The sequence below is a fragment of the Ambystoma mexicanum genome, chromosome 1p (assembly GCF_040938575.1).
Source record: "Ambystoma mexicanum isolate Mex_15411 chromosome 1p, UKY_AmexF1_1, whole genome shotgun sequence".
NCBI lineage: Eukaryota > Metazoa > Chordata > Amphibia > Caudata > Ambystomatidae > Ambystoma > Ambystoma mexicanum.
Genome location: NC_090921.1, coordinates 458,942,641 through 458,963,818, shown reverse-complemented (window position 1 = coordinate 458,963,818; position 21,178 = coordinate 458,942,641). Strand labels below are relative to the sequence as shown.

The following is a 21,178-nucleotide window of genomic DNA, read 5'->3' as shown; positions in this document are numbered from 1 at the left end:
CCGAAACAACAATAAGACAAACGACTCATCAAAAAAGGACATTGACAAACCCCTAGAACCGACAGACGTACCCTGGGCACCAGTAGGGCTGACGCTGGACACAGGGGTCCACCCTCGAGACCCAGAGAAACGGATACAACTACTCCAGCCAACCCTTACCATCCCCCACCGTCCGTACAGCCACAACTAGGTTCCACGAGGCTGTGGAACGGACAAGATACCACCAATCAGCACACAACCGGGTGTATGGACATTAGCAGCGGCGCTAGTCATGTGGAGGGGGTGAGGAGCATGCATGGTTATTAAGGGAGCGGGCGGAGGGGACAGCTAGATCCTCAAACGGCCTCAAATGGAAAACGGGCACGTACCTCCTGAGGCTCAGGGTGTACAAGCATCCCGATGGGTAAGATTACACGAGCCCAACCGGTTCAGTCCAGGATAGAGATGACTAACGAATACCATTAACAATTTCCTTCTCTGCATACACCTCTCAAACTCCAAACCAAACACAACCACAAACCTCTAGTGCAGAAAACCGCACAAACTTCACTACACTGCAACAACAAAACAAAAAAACACAGACTCGCACATCAGCACACGACGACTACCGGCCGCATACACCCCAGGCCCAGCCGACGGAACCACCGGGCTGAGGCTGCCAACAGCACATCACTGCAATCTTGCACTTTTCCAGCCTCCACCCACTAACCCACCCTCCCCCCCTCTTTCAGAGCCGCCAGAGCGCCAGGGGACCACTCCGGTGGTGATAGTGCGCGGTACAAATGCCCTTTAACATTAACATTAACATTAACTCTCTGAGTTTTTATTTGCATTATTAGTTTGGGCTATTAGGTGGTACTTGCACCACCTATAAACCAGAACTATTGCACTAGAGTACGGTTAGTGAGAAATGGCATATTAGGAGGGACACACAGCTTGTAGATGTGGTTTGGTTATTTGCCCACCCATTGACTGCCCCTGGTCACGCTAATCCCTATGGCCATTCCCATTCAGTGCCTGCCTCTCCCTGTGGAAAACACCTCCGCATGGGAAATCTTTGAGCTCACTCTGATGAAGCCTTACCATCAAATTTTGCACTCAAAGTACCTGTCAGTGTTGTATTAGGGACTATCAAAAAGTGTGCGTACTCCGCACGGATTCTGTAGACAGACATGTCAATGCTCATCAATTGTAGAAAATCAATGATCCTGTAGGTCGCTGTTCCGGGTCGCTTATCGCTCGATGTGCTTTGCAATCTGAAGTAAACTGGCCTTCTTTGCGCTCTCCCAACCGGTCGCCTCGCCCTGGCGCGTGCAGTGTATTGCAGTGAAAATATCTCGGAAACGGTGCGACCTTGGGCCTTGAAATGTGGTTTTCAAGGAGTTTTGTTCCTTGCATTGAGACGCTTAAAATGAGTTTCGTCTGGTCCTTCTACGACCACATTGATCGTTTCACCAATTTCAGGCAACCATCTCATGTGTGAAGGGGCTGAAACCCGGCAAAACGGGTGGGGTGTCCAAATGCCATGCAGTCAGTAATGTCTGGAGGCTCCTAACAGGTAACTATGCAAAACGTGGTGCAGACTGGTGTAACAGTGTGGAATTGTATAAGGAACAAACTAACAGATTTTCTGCTTTATATAAATAGATAGATTTGCCAGGCACTGCTATTAGATGCCAGATACTCGCACCATTTTACACCTGCTACTATCAATGGCCCATTAACAACACTACAGCAGTGCCTGCCAAGGTCTAAAACCATGTTGTCCCTCAGTTTGTTTGTTTATTTTATGTGTAAGGCGCACCAACCCCAAAGGTAACTGGGCGCAACAAATACAAGATTACTTTAGGCTTATGTTACAGTTAGTTTGTTTACAAAAAAAGTCCTGGAGGTGACGATATATTAATTTTTCCAGATGTTTCCTGATGAAAGGCGTGATTAAGATTGAGCGATAGCTGGCTGGTCCTATGGGTCTGCTCTAGGCTTTTTGAGCAAAGGTCTGATGTATGCAGATTTCAACTGAGCTGGGACTCTTCCGGTGCTGATAAGAGTCGTTGAGGAGGAATAGGAAGTGTATGGGAGGACTGGTCCAGGAGACCCCCCTCCCATGCCTCTTCTCCCCCGGTGAGGTTCATGGCTCATCAGTTGTCCTTCCTGCCACCAGGGCCCAGGTGGTGGGTGGGGCACTGGCTGAAGACATTGACCAAACCTGCTCAATTTAGCTAGGCCCTGGAAACCATTTTGTCTAATAAAAATGACTTGAGCCCTGTGCACCGCAGCGCGGCCCCCACCCTTGGAGAGTGTCACTTATCCCTGTGGCCACAGCTCCCTGGCAGATCCGCTAAGAGCCCGTTCCCACGAACAGACGGACATGAGCTAGTGTTAGATACCAACACTGTAACATTTCACCTTCCGCAGTGTATCGCTGTTTCCAGCATGACCCGGCCGGCAGGGACTGGGTGGAAAAGAACTGTACAAAGGTCCCCTGACAAAAGCAGAGTCCCCAAATACTAATGAGCAAACCACCTGTGATGAAAGCGTTCTCTCCACAACCTCTCTGACTAAAAAACCTGTAAATACATGAAAATGGCAGAATGGGTGCTCATATGACATTAGGGATGAAGCACCCACATCCATGTAGCTAGGCGCAAAAGGTACAAGCGTCCCGGGAGGTTTTTCATGTTATGTGTGTTATCGAGAAGACTGCACCCCACGGTCCCGCGCCAAAACTGAACGAATGCTGCTAGAGTGCAAAGGAAGACAAATGCGACCATATTGAGGGCTCATGTAAGGGCTGCACGAAAATGCACCATATGTGTGTCCAAGCCCACTATGTGCCACTGCCGTCAGTTTCATTGGTGGGTTGTTCCTGCGTGCTCCACCAACCTTACTACTACCTCACTTACCGCGCATGTATAAGCATATAACAAAATGTTGTAGTTGTTAAAAACGTAGTGTACAAGTAATGTGCTCAAATTGGCCATATGGATGGCACTAGCAATGTCAAAAACGTGAGCTTTGGAAAGACTCAATGAGTATTGTATATTATATGAATGTTTATGTCTCTTCCACCTAAAGTCTGCAACACACGAGGAAAATACCTTTGTGAGCACACGCAAGGCCATTCCCCCTTCCTCCCAGTGAAGCCGGCCAGACGAAAAAGCAGAGGCCTGTGCTGCCCTGCTCACCTCCCCCAACTCGGCTGGAGCCGCTTCAAGCATTCGCATTCCCCCGCAGCACCCAAGGCCACGGCCTGCCACCTGAATTATTTACAACCCAGCAGTAAACCCCGGCCTTAAAACACAGATCCAAAGGCGCCCTTTCTTAGACTCCACGACCCGCAGGCTCACCTTAGGGTAATGGCCCCTGTAAAATTAGGACACCCAATATTATGACAACATTACAAGAACACATCCATAATGACTACTAACAAGACATGATAACACGGACCGCCTGTCCCATGCCCCGAGACCCAACCCCACGACCTCTGATACCCGGTCAACAGGACGATGGTAACCATGTATTGATGAATCGCCAACAGACCCCACTCTAGGTGCATTCCTCCTGTGTTGCATTAAACTGTAGAATAACCTATTAGAAGATTTACCAGGGAAGATAATATTGCAAGGTTGAATGATTGCGGTGTGCGTGGCCCTAGGGCAGAAAGTCAGGAAAGACATTCATCTCTGACACAGATCACGGTTGGCACAACAACACCGCCCGGATGAGCCCAGCTGACCTGCCAGGCCCAGCCCAACCCACGAGGGTAACCAGTGACGTCCTCCAGCAGCGGCAAACCACATCGCAGCAGCACCTATAGCTAGTCGTCACCACCCAATCCCCACAAACTTGTGCCCCCTATAGCATGTAGGTTCTTATGATGTTTTTTGTAAATATATACGCCTGTCTTTGCTATTGTCAGACAGTGCGCTCTCAGAGTTTTCAGAGTTCTTTGCATGCCCTATTTTGATTGATAAACTCCCATTTAAGCTCACCCGCACTTTGTCCTGGGCTTATTCCCATCCTGGGAGAGTCCATTATTGTCTCTCACTGTGGGGAGGATCGTGCTACCTGGGGACGCTTGCCGTCAGTGGTGACCCCGAAAGCGTGATTTTAATCTCTCTCCTAATATATATATATATATATATATATATATATATATATATATATATATATATATATATATATATATATATATATATATATATATATATATCCCTACTGTCCCCTTTGGCACGAAAATCTCTGGTCGAAAAGGGATACGCACGGTGCGCCGGCTCCGGGAGGCTGCCTGCCAACGGCGACCGGTACGCTCAGAAGTGCGCACTCACCAGAGAGAGGGTACGGGATCCCGGTTGAAAAATCCCCTTTGAGTACCGCTCACCGAAGCCGGGGCTGACCGTTGAGCAAACAGCAACACTGCCTGGACGGACCCAGTTTCGGAGACTCTCGGTTCAAGACGGGCACGTGAGTATTGAGTGCGAGCGACCATAAAGGGAGTAGGGGAGGAAATATAGGACAGGGAACGAGGCTGGTTGAAAGGGGGGCACTTTGGGTCTACTAAGGACCATCCTAAACTTTCTTTGCTTTTTCTTTGCATATGGCCATTAGGATTAAGAGGTGAACAGAGATAAAGAGACGGGAACCTAGCTCCGCAAGGGGGTGGAAGGCGGCGCTGCATAGTGCTATCTTGACTAGTACTGGGAATATATGAAGAAGTGGAATATGAGATAAAGGTGTCTGGTAAAGGAAGACACGTAAAATACATTAGTGACTGCTACTATTTCTATTTCTCTCTCTGGGTTTACGGGAAAATAAAAGCGGGTTAGTACAAACAAAGATACAATGTGAGTAGAAAAATAATTTTGCATCAAAATTAGGAGAAGAATATATATATATATCAGATTAAAATGGATAGGGACAGTTGGCAAGGGAGGAAAGGGAGGACAAACTGGGCTGTGAATAGAGTGCTGCTTATGAGTGTGTGTGCATCGTATATGTCAGAACATATTTTATATAATAAGTGTGTAAAGGTGGTCAGAAATACGTAATTGTGGTATGGTTACGGTAAGTGTGACCAGGAGCAATATCAGAAAGAAGAGTGTAATGTGGTAAAGTGAGTGTTCATTTCATTGATCTGCTGGGTTCAATTGTCACAGTTATTGATGGTTTGCTCTTGTACGTGCCCCCTAAAGAGTATAGAATAGAGGCTGTGTGCAGCCATTTTCATACTGTACAGGTGGCGGGAAAACACACCCAGGCTCAATAAGACATAAAGTACATGAATTCTTATGGTGATACGTCCATATTAAGAGACGGACATACATAGAGAGGTACACTAGTATCCAGTAGGTACGAAGTATGGGGGCAGAAACACCCTTATCACATATTTGTAAGAGCCTACCTGGGTACGCAGAACGGATTAAGAAATATCATGACCAGTGGATCACAGAGTTGAAGGGAGAAGGATTACCTCAGATATGGCCCGAAGGGGGATCATTTGACAAGGGCGTCTTAGATATGGTAGCCACATGCATTTGTTTGAAATATAAGGGGAAGCAACTACACAATAGGAGATAAATATTAGACCTATGGAGACTGTTTGAAGAAATACCCCCACCTAAAAAAAGGGAATTAGATACTGACCTACCATCTAGTACTGACAACCCATTGCTGATACCAAAAGATGACAAGGTATTTCCAGAAGAGAAGCCACCGATAGAGGTACCTAGGCTGTACCCAATACTAAATAAGCCAGTGCCCGCAGAGGGATATAGTGACCCAACTTATGTACCCCCAACGACGACCACTACCACTCAAGGGCCAACTGCACCCCCACCATATGAGAGTCATAGGGAACGAGAGCAGGTAAGTACACCAAGGGTGGATATAGAGAAATTAACAGGAGATCTAGAATCCAGACTATCTATAGCTAAAGACGAGGTCTTGAGAATAAAAAGTATATGTGAGCGGACTGCAATCAGTGCCGCTAGATCAGAGCCTACATCAGGAGCGCAGAGTGAGAATAGGACATTTGGAGAAGGATGGAAAAAAGGAGAGATACTGTTTAGGATAGAAGAAGAACCAACACAGATAATTGAACTAGAGGGAAGAGAGGGGTGTACTGGTGATGAGGTAAGGACCACAGGAGGCAGAGAGGAGCTATTGTGTGATATAGGGGATGACTTAGAAGAAGGTGAAAGGCCAATTTTGGCAATGGGAAGGGGAAGTGAGGAGTTGGATGGCGCATGCTCAATGAGAACGATGGATGAGGAGTGGACAGGACGACTAAGGGACAGGTAGGGAAAAATGGCACCATTAGGAAAATCAGGAGTAAAGGTGAGTGCAGATACAACGACAAAGGGGAAGTTACAACTCCCATTAATACATAGAGGAGGAGGGAGGCCGAATTACATACCCTGGGCTCAGATGGATAAGGCCAATTTGTTAAAATTATTGCCCCCGTTATCAGGAGGGGCAAGCAAGTGGATATATGCCTTTGAGAAACACACAGCTGGGGTACCTCTAGCAAAAGGCGACGTGAAGAGTTTGCTAGTATCAGCAGTTGGGGATCAAGCTGACAGAGTATGGGTAAAAGCTTGCTTCCCGGGAGTAACGTTAGACTGCGATCGCCATGATGGTGCCTCTTTCAATACAGTACGTGCCAGGGTGTGGGATGCCTTGCGGGAAACGTTTCCAGATACCCCAGATTTGCAGTCAGTAATGCAATGTACAATGAATGACGGGGAAGATGCTATGGATTACATTTTTCGAGTCCAAGAGATGTGGAGAGCCGAAACTGGCACGCCCTGGTATCAATCAACATCATTATTCTACTTTATAATAAAGAGGGGGCTCCCAAAAGAGGTGCAAAAAGCACTTGACAAAATAGCAGGTATTGAAGCAAAAGGTTGGCCCGAAATTCAGAGCATAATAGTTCACCACTGCAAACGAATAAAAGAAGGGAAAAGGAGGTGGCGCAGAGAAGATTGGCAGACGAAGCGAAACTAGTACAAACAAAGCTGGTGAAGGTCGCCGCAGCAGTAGCCGCGCTCCCACACAGTAGGGAGGGAGATGAAGAGGAGGAGGGGCTGGTAGCAATACAGGGGAGGATGGCAACAAATTGGGCAGGAGTAGGGCCACAGCAGTGGAACGAACAGGAGCACAGTGGAGGTCTGCAGTGGCAAGATTGGGCCCGAGGGGGACGAGGTGGGTACAGGGGCCGAAGAGGGGCCGGACAAGGGTATGAGGGAATGGGAGGAAACGGATGGCAGGGTCCCAGAGGTGCGCAAGGAAGTTGTTGGAACTGCGGGAGGTGGGGACACGTTTCCAGAGAGTGCAGGAGTAGACCAAACAACGGGTTTCCAGAGGTAGAACACTATGGCCATCCTCATCCGGGGAGCCCATATGGTCTCCCAATGGGACAACAACAAAGGGACCCAGGGCAGGGGTACCCTGAACAACGGCAGGGACACCAATACAGAACACAGAATCACCCGCAGAACAATGACACTATGCACTACACCCCAGGCAACCCTTTCGCAACAACAGCAAATGGAGCCCCAGCACCAGCCCCCTATAGTGGTGTATCAGTAGTTTCAGGGAGTGTGTTCAACCAGGGGGGGGGCTATGAGACACCCTGCATAGGACAGCCCACAGAGAACACTTGCGTGTCCTGTCTTATCTACAACCTACGATGCAGCAGAGGAACCATTGGTAGGGGTGCAGATAGGAGACAAGCAGTTCATATTCATGGTGGATTCGGGAGCGGAGAAATCATGTATTAGGGAGGGCCGGTTTCCGTTATCTAACCGGAAGTTAGAGACGCAGGGGTTCTCTGGGGCTGTAATTGAAGTTCCTTACACAGAAGCTTTGGATGTGACAGTGGGGGGTAAAACTGTAAAAACACCCTTACTGTATTACGAACAATCGCCAATAAACTTGTTAGGGAGGGACCTTCTTAGCAAGCTTAACATGACAATATCATTCACAGAAAGGGGAATAGTGTGTTCAACACCAGGAATATGCCCATTACGTGTAATGTTGGTAGTACAGGCTCAAACAACTGCTCCGGAAATACGTGGCCTGCCAGTGGACGAAAGAATGTTTATTGAAGGTTTGAAAACACTGGCCCAAGTAGTTCCTGAGCTAAAAAAGCTGGATTGGAGAATACCCGGGGAATTCATCTTCCGCCCAATAGTGCGCCCAGACATAGCACTAGGGTCAGTGGTATCATTAGACTTGCATGCTGTGCAGGTATCAGCAAAAAGGATTGCAGTAATTGGGATGGACATAGATGGATGTGAATGGCGCAGTGTACTGGCCCCCATGATGTGGGGTTGTTGCATGGAGTGACGCCAGTAGTCATAAAACTCAAACAAGGGGCATTCCTGCCCCGAGTAAAGCAATATCCATTGTCCCGTGAAGCGGAGGAAGGGATAAAAGAGACAATAAATGCATTATTAGCTCAGGGAATAATAGTGCCTTCAAACTCACCATGCAACACCTGTATCTACCCGATTAAAAAAGCAAAGGGAGGGGCTTGGAGGATGATCCAGGATTTACGCCCCTTAAATGACGTCATACAGAAAGAGTTCCCTTTGGTCCCGAACCCTGCTTCAATATTATGCAGTATCCCAAAAACGGCATCACATTTCACAGTGGTCGATTTGAAAAACGCATTCTTTTCCATCCCCTTGGCAGAAGAAAGCAGATACCTGACAGCATTCATATTAGGGGGAAAGAGATACGAACATTGCAGACTACCACAGGGATACTGTGAGAGCCCAAGCATCTTCAACCGCATTCTAAACGAAGACCTGGGTAATTTAGCAGTTGAAAGCACCATCATTCAGTATGTAGACGATCTGCTCGTCTGTGCACAGAATGAAGAAAAATGCAGAAAAGACTCAGTAACACTCCTGTCACTGCTGGCAAACAAGGGGTACAAAGTGGACCAGGAAAAGCTACAATACTGTCAGGAAGAGGTCTTATACTTAGGGCAGCTGATATCAAAAGACGGAAAGAGAATAATCCCTGACAGGGTAGAAGCAATAAGATCAGTAAGAGAACCCACAACAGTGAAGGAGATGCAGAAATTCTTGGGAATGTGCAATTATTGCAGAGCATGGATATTAGATTATGCAGCCTACACAAGACCATTACTGCAAGCACTCAAGGAGGCACAACAAGAGAACAGGAAAATAGAATGGTCAGAAGAGATGAGTGACTCATTCAAGTCACTAAAAGAATTGATTTTGAGTGCTCCAGTACTCGCCAACCCTGATTATGAACGCAAGTTTTTCCTATTTTCACATTGTAAGGGAACACTCATGACAGCTGTACAGACACAAAAGACTTCTCTAGGACACAAACCGCTGGCTTACTATAGTGGCACCTTGGATGCGGTGATGCAAGGACACTTCGCGTGTGAGCAATCTCTCGCCGCCGCCGAGTTCGCCATTGAGAAAAGTGCCACAATAGTAATGGGATGCCCTGTCACATTGTTTGTGGAACACTCATTATTTGCAATACTTGAGAGATCAAAAAGTACACTGACCACACAGCGAGCAACTGCCTATGAGATAATATTGTCGAGCGCCAATATCAATGTGGTACGATGCAGGACAGTGAATCCGGCAACATTCATTACAGAAGCATGCACACTGGAGGACATGCAGGAACACGATTGTGCGACTTACACAGGGGAAAGAGGAGAGGACACAGTGGTGTGCGAGAATGCCCTGAGCGAGGGGGAGGTGTAGTTTGTGGATGGGTCGGCATCAATTGACATGGACACGGGAGAGAAACATATGGGGCTGGCAGTGGTGAGGTTAGAGAAAGGTGAGTATGAGACACTAGTGCAGTATCGCCTTCCATCCCATTTCTCAGCACAGGCAGCGGGACTCATTGCATTAATAGAAGCACTACATGCAGCTAAAGGTTGTGCAGTAATACACAGATTCAGCTTACATGACGACAACAGTACATGGAGGTCTGGCAAGATGGGGGCGGAGGGGGTTTCGAAGAGCAGATGGGACTCCAGTGCAACATGCAGAATTGCTGAAGGAGTTAATTGAGGCCCTACGAGATCCAACAGTGGTAGCAATAGTAAAGTGCCAAGCACATACGTCCAACACAGACGTGTCTTTGGGGAACGCGGCAGCGGACCCTGCTGCCAAGGAAGCCTCATACTTTGAAAAACATGAAACAGGTGAGTACATGCTGCAGCACAGGACAAACGAATGCGATGCCCATATCACAAATACTAGAGCTACAGGAAGGAGCAAGTGGCGATGAAAAGATGATGTGGGTAAAACGAGGGTGCAGCCAATCAGCAACAGACTTACTATGGCGACAAACTAATTCAGGGAAAGTGGTAATGCCAGTCAAGCTATTAGAAATAGCGTTTCAGCAATTACACTTTCCAGCACACAACACCAAACAACACATTGCCGCAGAAATACAAGAAGACTGGTTGGTGCCATGTCTCCAGGAACACGTATCAAGATTGACAATGGAGTGCACAACGTGCCAGATATACAATTCTGAAATGACGTTACGTAGACTCAGGGGAACAATTCCAAAACCAGAAGGACCCTTCAGGGAGTTGCATATTGACTACACAGATATGGGAGAAAGGTGTAATGGGGCACGCTACATGATTGTGGTTGTATGCCCATTCTCGAGGTGGGTGGAAGCAGGCCCATGTGCACAACCTGATGCTAAAATCGCTGCAAAGTTTCTAGTAAGGGAAGTATTCCGCGCTGGGGAATTTGCGACGTAATTCGCTCAGACAACGGCACTTACTTCGTGAACGAACTCTTCAAAGAAGTGACGACATTATTGGGAATAAAACATAAATTTTGCTCGATTTATCATCCTCAAAGTAATGGCGTGGTAGAAAAGATGAACAGACTGTTAAAAGGGAGATTGTCCAAAAAGGGAGATTGTCCAAATTGTGCTTCTCATTAAAGAAAAGTTGGATTTACTGTTTGCCCCTTGCGCTGTTTGAGCTAAGGAATCAGCCAAGCAAGGACCACCATTTGTCCCCGCACGAAATCGTGACAGGGAGACGAATGCACACAGCACACTCCCAACTGCGCCAACACTCAGACGCGCACAGAAGCGCTGCGATATTGGGAGATGAGTTCACAGAATACCTGAAAAAGCTAACTAGGGCAGCGCGCGCAATATCAAAGCAGCTCTCACCACCATTCACAAGGGAAGACGGGAACACAACGGAGTCCCTTACGGAACCTGAAACACTGGTACAACTGATGCCGTGAGAGTTCATTTATGTTCGGAGCTTTGTGCGCCGGTAGAATGGACCACGGTTCCACGGACCATATGAAGTGGTATTTTGCACCCCTACGGCGGTAAAAGTTAAGGGCCTAAAGTACTGGATACATTTGACGGATGTACGAAAAGCGTATAATAGTGTGTAGGAAGAGGTGGATGAGGAGGCACAGACAACAGCAAACAATGCTAATGAAAATGATGAGTGAATACAAAAATGTGTGTGGATGAAGTATACATGCCAGAGAAAATTGTTAACGAAAAACATTATATTATAGGTTATCTATAATGATGAAGGATTGCAAAAAAAAAAAAAAAAGAATATTAATAATGGGTTTATGTGTAAAATAATAATGTGAAGATTACGTATGTTGTATGCTCCCTTCTCTGTACATCCCAACCCCCCTCCCCTACCCAATCCTATTCCCCTTCCATGATATCTTGGCACTGGTAGTGTCAACAAAATGTTTACATGCATGCACTTAATGCACTTTTATATCTCAAACAGGAACTACCATGGCAACTAACGGGCAGCCTGCAACGGATAGATTTATTAGATATAGAGAATTTTTAGCTGAGAGATGTAGATATTCATATGAGTGTGGACTGTCCATATGCATTACATTATTTTTTACAATTATGTTTGGCCTAGTTACGTATTGGTTCATAGTGTTCATCTCTATCGAGATGAACGAGGGGGGGGGGGGATTAACGGGACTAATGTGACAAATGAAACAGGAATTGTAAATACTAAAGAAGGTGATTTTTTGGTATGGGATGGAACTAAACTGGTATGGGGATATTACACGACACCATCTAATGTTGCTATCAAGCAAAATGAAGATTTGAAGGAAAAAAGGCAAAACAGCACAACTCCCCTGCCAAAAGTGTCCAATTACAATGCCCGCAGTCTGAATGATCGTAACCCCTCTGCTATATCCTGGTTATATAACACACCCACTAGCCGGCCAGCTCCCGTAACCAAAAACACACTGCTAGATAGCATAAAGAAAGAGAATGAAAAAAATAACAGCGAGATATGAAATATTATATGATAATTGGGCAAAGGGGGGCGAGAGGGAGAAAGGGGGGCCCACACTGCCCATCGCCCATGAAGCTGGGAAATACCTTAGGAAAAGAAATAACAGACGGAAAAGGGAGGCGGGGAGGAGAAAGTATGATGAGTATTATGGGTTAGGATTAGACAAAATGGAAGACCCACGACACCCCCACCAGACAAATAAATGGTATGCGGACATGAGTGCAACGGCTAAGCAAACAACGAACGAGAGCTGTTATGTCTGCTCCCTCATTCCCCATGCTTCAGGTAAACCCAAAGTATTGTTACCCAAAGAGTTGCCTATTGTCGATGCCCAGTGTCTCCTTCATCTCACGTTGTGCAGAATTAAGAACACCTTCCAGGCACATGAGGTAACTTTTAGGATGCTGCAGAACGAGAAGACCTGTTACCCAAAGGCAGTAGGAGTGGTATGTTTGGAGGAGCCATTTCTTATAATACAAGGGACACTTTTTTCGGACAACAAGTGGAAGGACGAAGAAATAATGTGCAAGGCTGAAGCACTGCGGGGTGTGGCACCAGAGAAACTGCAATGGATAGAAGAGACATGCACACCCATATGGAAGGACCACATCTCAAAATTGACTTGGGTAACGGCCATCGAAAAACCCTTCAAGCTGCAGAAAGAAATAAACTATGAACTGTGTTTCAAGGGAGACGGGAGAACCACCATGGGGGCAAACAAGAACTGTAACAAGACCCTCACCATCCCAGACATGAGAAAAGGGACAGCGGCCCTAATGGATACCTATTGGGTATGTGGCAACCAGGCATACCTACACCTCCCACAATCCTGGGGTGGCAGCTGTTCATTGGCCACCCTGCACTCCGCACTAATGGTAATCCCGGAAAGCCACATTGATGGGGGCAAGGAGACACGAGAAAAATCTCAACAGAGTGGAGCCCAACCAACTGCAGAATCACAAGTATATGTCCTGTCCTCCGGAAACAAGGAAGGGGCGCTGTCCCGAAACAGACGATCATCGAACTACATATCAAAAGCATCATCAGAACTGCTGGCACAGATCCCGGATAAATATTGATTATTCAGCTCTGCAGAAACGTTCTTCGCCTCACTCGTCCCAAGCATCCTGGTGCGAGCAAATGCAAAGTGGCTCCAAATCACACGTTGGGAACTGATCCAACTGGCAAATGATACTGAAGGAGGGTTTAACATAATAAAAGTTGAACTGCGAGCACTACGGCTAATGACCATGCAGAACAGGTATGTCTTGGACCTGTTGACAGCAATGGACGGAGGTGTTTGCCGAAAAATTGGAAGTGCCTGCTGCACATTCGTACCTTCTGAAGACGCAGATAACGGCTCCCGGTCCCATGTGATCGAAGCAATACATAACCTAGGAGAAAGAATGAGAATGGAAGGTGGAGCAGAAGAAAGTACATGGTTCGACAATATCTTCTCCTGGGTCCCATCATGGCTGGGAATGACTGTCAAGTTTTTGATGCCGGCTGTAGTGTTCCTCCTTTTCATTTTTTGTCTATGCCAGGTGGGTCTTCGATGTTGTGCCAACGCAGTGCCGAATGGTGCAATGATGATGGTGACAATGGGCAACGCCCGCGGTACAATACAAACTATGCAGGAAGCACAGGTACAAACGGGAACAAATTACGTCAAGATTCCAGATGGTGCCCATATACCACGACAAGGATATAGTAGATAAGTTATGGTACACTACAATTAAAGAGCCCCGGGTACTTGAATGGTATGAGGAAGTGTGGGTGGACCTAGAAGGGGAGAGCGGTTGTATATACCTGACCTTAACCCAGATGAATATGCTAGGAGAGGTGAAAGCCTGCGAGGGGTGTGCAGGGCATGGATGCCCATAAAAGGTACCCCTGCATGGGATGACGCTATAGCTGACGAGGAAGAGTGCAGGAGGTTGGAGGATTTAAAGTATTCATTACTTAAGTAACGAAAGGGGGGAAATGTATGGGAGGACTGGTCCAGGAGACCCCCCCACCCATGCCTCTTCTCCCCTGGTGAGGTTCATGGCTCATCAGTTGTCCTTCCTGCCACCAGGGCCCAGGTGGTGGGTGGGGCACTGGCTGAAGACATTGACCAAACCTGCTCAATTTAGCTAGGCCCTGGAAACCATTTTGTCTAATAAAAATGACTTGAGCTAATGCCTGAACTAATGCTGCTAGAGTGCAAAGGAAGACAAATGCAACCATATTGAGGGCTCATGTAAGGGCTGCACGAAAATGCACCATATGTGTGTCCAAGCCCACTATGTGCCACTGCCGTCAGTTTCATTGGCGGGTTGTTCCTGCGTGCTCCACCAACCTTACTACTACCTCACTTACCGCGCATGTATAAGCATATAACAAAATGTTGTAGTTGTTAAAAATGTAGTGTACAAGTAATGTGCTCAAATTGGCCAAATGGATGGCACTAGCAATGTCAAAAACGTGAGCTTTGGAAAGACTCAATGAGTATTGTATATTATATGAATGTTTATGTCTCTTCCACCTAAAGTCTGCAACACACGAGGAAAATACCTTTGTGAGCACACGCAAGGCCATTCCCCCTTCCTCCCAGTGAAGCCGGCCAGACGAAAAAGCAGAGGCCTGTGCTGCGCTGCTCCACCTCCCCCAACTCAGCTGGAGCCGCTTCAAGCATTCACATTCCCCCGCAGCACCCAAGGCCACGGCCTGCCACCTGAATTATTTACAACCAAGCAGTAAACCCCGGCCTTAAAACACAGATCCAAAGGCGCCCTTTCTTCGACTCCACGACCCGCCGGCTCACCTTAGGTTAATGGCCCCTGTAAAATTAGGACACCCAATATTATGACAACATTACAAGAACACATCCATAATGACTACTAACAAGACATGATAACACGGACCGCCTGTCCCATGCCCCGAGACCCAACCCCACGACCTCTGATACCCGGTCAACAGGACGATGGTAACCATGTATTGATGAATCGCCAACAGACCCCACTCTAGGTGCATTCCTCCTGTGTTGCATTAACCTGGAGAGTAACCTATTAGAAGATTTACCAGGGAAGATAATATTGCAAGGTTGAATGATTGCGGTGTGCGTGGCCCTAGGGCAGAAAGTCAGGAAAGACATTCATCTCTGACACAGATCACGGTTGGCACAACAACACCGCCCGGATGAGCCCAGCTGACCTGCCAGGCCCAGCCCAACCCACGAGGGTAACCAGTGACGTCCTCCAGCAGCGGCAAACCACATCGCAGCAGCACCTATAGCTAGTCGTCGCCACCCAATCCCCACAAACTTGTGCCCCCTATAGTATGTAGGTTCTTATGACGTTTTTTGTAAATATATACGCCTGTCTTTGCTATTGTCAGACAGAGCGCTCTCGGAGTTTGCAGAGTCCTTTGCATGCCCTATTTTGATTGATAAACTCCCATTTAAGCTCACCCGCACTTTGTCCTGGCCTTATTCCCATCCTGGGAGAGTCCATTATTGTCTCTCACTGTGGGGAGGATCGTGCTACCTGGGGACGCTTGCCTTCAGAAGGTGGGTGATAAGCGTGGAGATTTCATTATTGATTTATAAAGATTGGGGGGACTCAGGAGATTCAGATGGATTATATGAGTAAATGGTAGCGTATAGATCCTCTGCAGACAGAAGGCTGAAAGCCCTGTAACAGTGTAATTGTAGGTGGCAGGCGAATCTGCTAGTGTGTAGATTGTTTTTCCTCCAGATTTTCTCCAGTTTCCTATTTTCCATTCTTAAGTTATTTAGTCTTGGGATGAAACTTTTGGCTTCTTTATTATTATTTTTTTAAAGTTTTTCTTTTAGTTATTTTTTTTAGGGCAGTGCAGTCCAATGCAAAAATAATCTAGTTGTGAATGTGGTGGAGTTTTGCATCCAATGTGGTTGTTGTTCCAACTGCATGTGCATTAGATCTGGTTGCTTCAGGTTTTTCCAGTATGGGGTTAGTGTGTATTTCTTTACATGGTCTGGTCATGGCCGATGATTATGTTCCAGCGAGCCATGGTGTCTCTGTGAATATTGTGAACGCGATAGATAAGTGATCTCCCAGGGGAGGTGTACTGGGGAGCAGACAGTGATTATGTTTCTATTCCAAAAAAGACCATACAGAGTGTGTACAGCTATCAGAGCAAGACCCTTACCTGCTTTTTTGAGGTGTAATGCAGCAAGGTTCGCTCCAAGTGACTTTGTATTAGCATTGGCTTCTTTCGCGTGCCAGATGTTTAAATCTTCAAGTATAGTTAGCAGTTGGCGATCTACGAACAGGATGGCATCATCGAGATTGTCAGCAAAGTGCGGGCTGCAGGATGGAGGTCTAGAGCGTGCAGCTGTGGCAGAGAATAAGCAGGTCAGAGCACACGATTCACAGTCCAGGATGATGTCAATAGAGGGTTTTGATATTACGAAGGAGTCTCTTTGTACCAGAGCTAGCCACCTCCTTTCCTATTGTTGCGATTAGCACCGATGATCTTAAAAACTGATGAGATACCATCGTGGATAACCAGGGATTGATCATCTAAGAGCTATGTTTCTGTGTGAAGAGCAAGTCTATCTGGTCTTTGGAGAGAAGGTCAAACATTTCTGAGAATTGCTTGGAGTCGGAACGTGCATTGATCAGGAGACATCTTGTGCCTGTCATTTCTGGGTTGATTCGGCTGTTTGGGCCTGTGATGTTGGGTTGCTTTCGATTTGTTCTCCAGGGCTGAATTACAAGACTTTTAGATTCAAAGACACTAAGCAGGTTCTTTTTGGTGTCCTTCACATCTTTTAGGGCCTACTGTGTGGTTGTGGTGGATGATGCAGGGTATCTAGTAATGAATGGCTAACAAGTAGAGTCCCGTCTTATGGTTGGTTGAATGGCGGTTGGGGGAAATGCAGGCAAGGATGTTAGGTCATTGTTGAGTCCCATTTCTCGGATCACTGCTAGGTCATAGTAATGTGGTTTAGCTGGATGCTTCAGGAAGTATCTGGATATAAAAGCAGTCAATGCTCCCTTGAGGTGAGGTACTGGGAAGCCTGTATGAGTCTAGACATCTTTCTGCCCTGTAGTTGTTGACGATGGGCAAGTCAGGGAAATAAGGTAGGGAGAGATGGGAGATGGAAGGGGTGATATTTACCTTTTGATTTTGGGCCTGCGTTTCTGTTTGGTTGTTTTAATGATTTCCTTATCGCTCTGAGACTAGGTTTCATTGGGGAATTATGGATCGGCTCCGAGCATGTTGTAGCTCAGTTGCCTTGTAGAATATACAGGTGGGATTAAGGGTCAGGTTATGAAAAGGGTTCCGTCAGAGTAGCAGTGTATGCATTTATGGTTATAATGATTCCAGAATTTATGCGGAATTGTTTGTGTTGGATACTCTGTGTGAGGGCCTAGTTTCAGTGAGATAGAACTGAATTGTTAATATGGGTGTGTTGACTTAACTTAATGCTGGTTGCTCAAACAGATATGGTAGGTCCAACCAGTTATGCATTGGGGGTGTAGTTGAAATACCACAAGCTGCACAGTTATTATGGGGATAGTATCTTGAGTTAAGGTTTATAGGTGCTTTTGCGATTAGACTCGTTGTGCAATGATTTTTACTAAAAGCAGATCATCATGTATAAAATGCGTTGGATTTAATTCCATTTGAAGAATGAAATTTGATTAATCTCATGTGTTAAATTCTAGGTTTTCTTTGTGTTCACACCTGCCACGGTAAAGGCAAGATTATATCGTACAGTTATGTGGGTCTAGGTTTGCAGTCATTCAATACCTAAAATAAAACTCAAATACCAAGAAGGACAAGATGGAAGAAACAGGATGTGACAATAAAAGGTGTGAATCTAGGGTGCGGAGAGTCTCACCACACCCTTCTGAATCTGCTCACACCACTAAAAGGTACAGATAATTTGCTCAGCTCCTTCTACCCTCAACTAGCCCTGCTCTCACTCTTAGAGGACCCAACGGACCAAGAGAGCATGCAAATAGAACAGAAGATGTGCTATGTAATACCCAAACCCGTAATATGCCATAGCAGCTGGGCCTTTCGTTGCCCATCCTATATATAAATCAGAATCATCATGGCCAAGATTTTCAATATGTATGTGTAGTGCTTAAAGGGAACCTGGTCCAACCTGGCGTGCTCTGTGAAATTGTGAACCCATTACACGTGATCAACAGTAGTTTTAATATGTGCACCAAAAAGCAGAACTCATGGTTTCTTTAATTCCAGTTACATAGGTCTACCTACTTGTGTTTCAGTTCCTGCACCTCTTCTTGGTACGTATCATTCCCTGGGTGGTCCAACACGTTCTGTTTTGCAATCTGTAGGCTGGCAGTCTGAAAGAAAAAGAACATCTCAGCTTCCGAATGAGTGCGAACCAGACCCCACCCAGAGGCAGCGCCATAATATACCAGTACACCACCAACAGCAACATTATGGATGGAGAGAGAGAGCGAGAGATCATGCCACCAGTGGCTTGTCATTCACAATTATTATTTATGATACGTGTTTCGGTCCCTTATAGGACCTTCTTCAAATCAGGGCTACTTATTTTCACCTACTGCCCCTTAATGGGTTAAACCATATAGTGGTCGCTCATCAAGTCTCGGGTTAGATCCTTGAACACAGTATTCTCGCGTCTAATCGCGTACCGCCGATTGTCCCCCTCTGGATTGAAAAATGTGAAGGTAAAGGTGCACTGAAAATAAACATCACAGAGCTGACACAACATTGTTAGCAATTGCCTACAGTACCGTTCCAAGATTGTGCCCATGAAAATACAGTACTGCTTTAGTCAAGATTCAAATGGCCAATGCAGGTACTCTCAGGTGAACAGTAAAATATCAAAAAACGCTACAACATGGAAGTGGCATTATCTTGGAGAAAATCCCTTCTGTGAACGAAAATATCCCTACTTATACAATGCTGCGATTCATTAGCTACAAGACATTGGGCTTCTTTTTTATAGGTCGGTGGCCCGGGAAGTCAGACGCCGTCAAAAATTGTAAGTCTATAGGACTCTATGGGAGTGGGGACACGGAAGCACCGGTGCTCCGTGAACAGTCTGCCTAGCATAGCCGCAGCGACTGGCAGGGTCAGACCTGTCGGGCACAACGGCCATGGCAGGCAGACTCAGAGTTTGCTGATCCAGAAACAAGGGTGCCGGTGAGCTTACCGGCACCCTTGTTTCCGGACCGGCAAAATCGTAATGAAGCCCACTTTATTATATGTCACAACTCAAGGTTGTCACACAAGAAAAATGCACAGTGAATATAGACATGTTCTCGTAGCTGACACACACAGGTGAACTGTAAAATTGTCATGCAAGTCTTACCATTCTAAAATGGCGCCCAGAAAACTGGCACCTTAGAAAAATAAAACAGCGGAATGTTATGGACTGGGAGCCTTGCTTCTGTGGTTTTTAGCCACACTGTAATACAGCACTAAATTGGTACCATGCCATTCTATATATTGTTGGAAAAGCTCAGCCTCTCTCATGCCAGACCAAAGAAAGGGCTCACTAGTAGGTTGGGGAAGTGTGGAGGGGCCTCTAGGAAGGATGGAGTTTTGTTGCAGCTACAAACTGACTAACATGCAATAGTCTGATGTGCCCTTTTCATTGTAGTCAAACGGTCCCCTTCTGAGTACCAGGCACACATGCCCTGAATCTACAAAATGTATGATCAAAATGACTCAGCGAGTTTTAAACAAAAAAGAAAGTAATACAAGTTGCTATGTGTGGAGGAGAGATTTTTTTTCCGACAGCTTGGTCAATGGTGTTCGGCTTCATTATTCTTTTTTTTAACAAACACATTATTTTCCTCAAAATACTGACTAAAATCAGTATTGATTTCAGCTCTAGAAAATCATTCCCACATAAGTATTCATTATTTAACACATTTTCAGCACTTAGGCGTATGAATGCTACCAATTATAGGATTATAAACTGCAGGTTTTGTACACACATGTGGATCGTCTGCCACGTGAAATTGATCCACGAGTGGTGGCATGTGCCATCAATGCTTATCACTTCATCTTTTCCCTGTCGAGTTTAATGCGTCTGTACTTGAATGTTATTGGTTGATATATTTCAAAAGAGCATACCGCTAGGATTATGAGGTTTGATCCATTCCAGTTATTTAGAGCAAAGGGATTCCTAAAGTGTGGTCCAGCAGTTTTGTTCATTGCTTTGCTAGTCTTTCCTTCTGCATTAGCCAGCCTTTGAAGACTAGGTGCATCGTGATTAACATGTAAACTTAGTGCACAGCTCTTGTTGTCATATCTAAGTGTTGGCGCATGGCTAAGCATCTTCTGGAAAAGTCGAGGGCAATGTCTGGCCCAATAAAAATAGAATGGCTGACGTTTTCTAGTGTACCGCATACTGTGTAATAAAGGGATTAGTAATCGGGCTATTTATCAAAATACCCTGCGTTTAAAAGTGCCAGTAGTGGCATAATGCAAGAGATTCTTACAGTTCAGTTCTATAGGATGTGTGGACCAGAATTTAGGGATGGCACGCTTTCATGGTGGTATGTTTGCTAGTGTAAGATTGTGATTTGACGCAAAGTTAAGCATTGGAGAGTGCACATGTTCAATAAAAAACGACACCACCCATACATACACAGCACAAATATAACACAAGCAGTGACCAGGTCATAGCCAGTGTTGGAAATGTGCCGGAACAAGATGGAGCGGAGCAGCGGCAAGACAAACAGCATTTGTCTTGCAGGAGCGCTGCTGGAGCTCTGCTCTGACCAGAGGCCCAGGGAATAGCCCATGAAACTTGCAGATCTGTTCAGCTCGCAGGCACAAGCAGCCCCGTGGTTC

The 21,178-nt window shown here is 46.1% G+C and overlaps 1 protein-coding gene across 4 annotated transcripts in view; it reads right to left on the bottom strand.

Annotated features, from left to right (window-relative positions):
- Positions 1-21,178, bottom strand: part of REX1BD (required for excision 1-B domain containing) — a 298,422-nt gene that overhangs the window by 9,756 nt on the left and 267,488 nt on the right. For 2 of the 4 annotated variants that reach the window (XR_011303914.1, XR_011303913.1), the window contains exons 5-6: positions 18,599-18,687; positions 16,511-16,696 (exon numbers count right to left, since the gene is read on the bottom strand). Coding sequence is in view for 2 of the 4 variants with exons in the window: in XM_069649292.1 (XP_069505393.1) it covers positions 18,599-18,687 (89 nt within the window). In the remaining 2 variants the exon portion in view is untranslated. The remainder of the gene's footprint in view (positions 1-16,510; positions 16,697-18,598; positions 18,688-21,178) is intronic. The other 2 variants (XM_069649293.1, XM_069649292.1) reach the window with 1 other exon arrangement.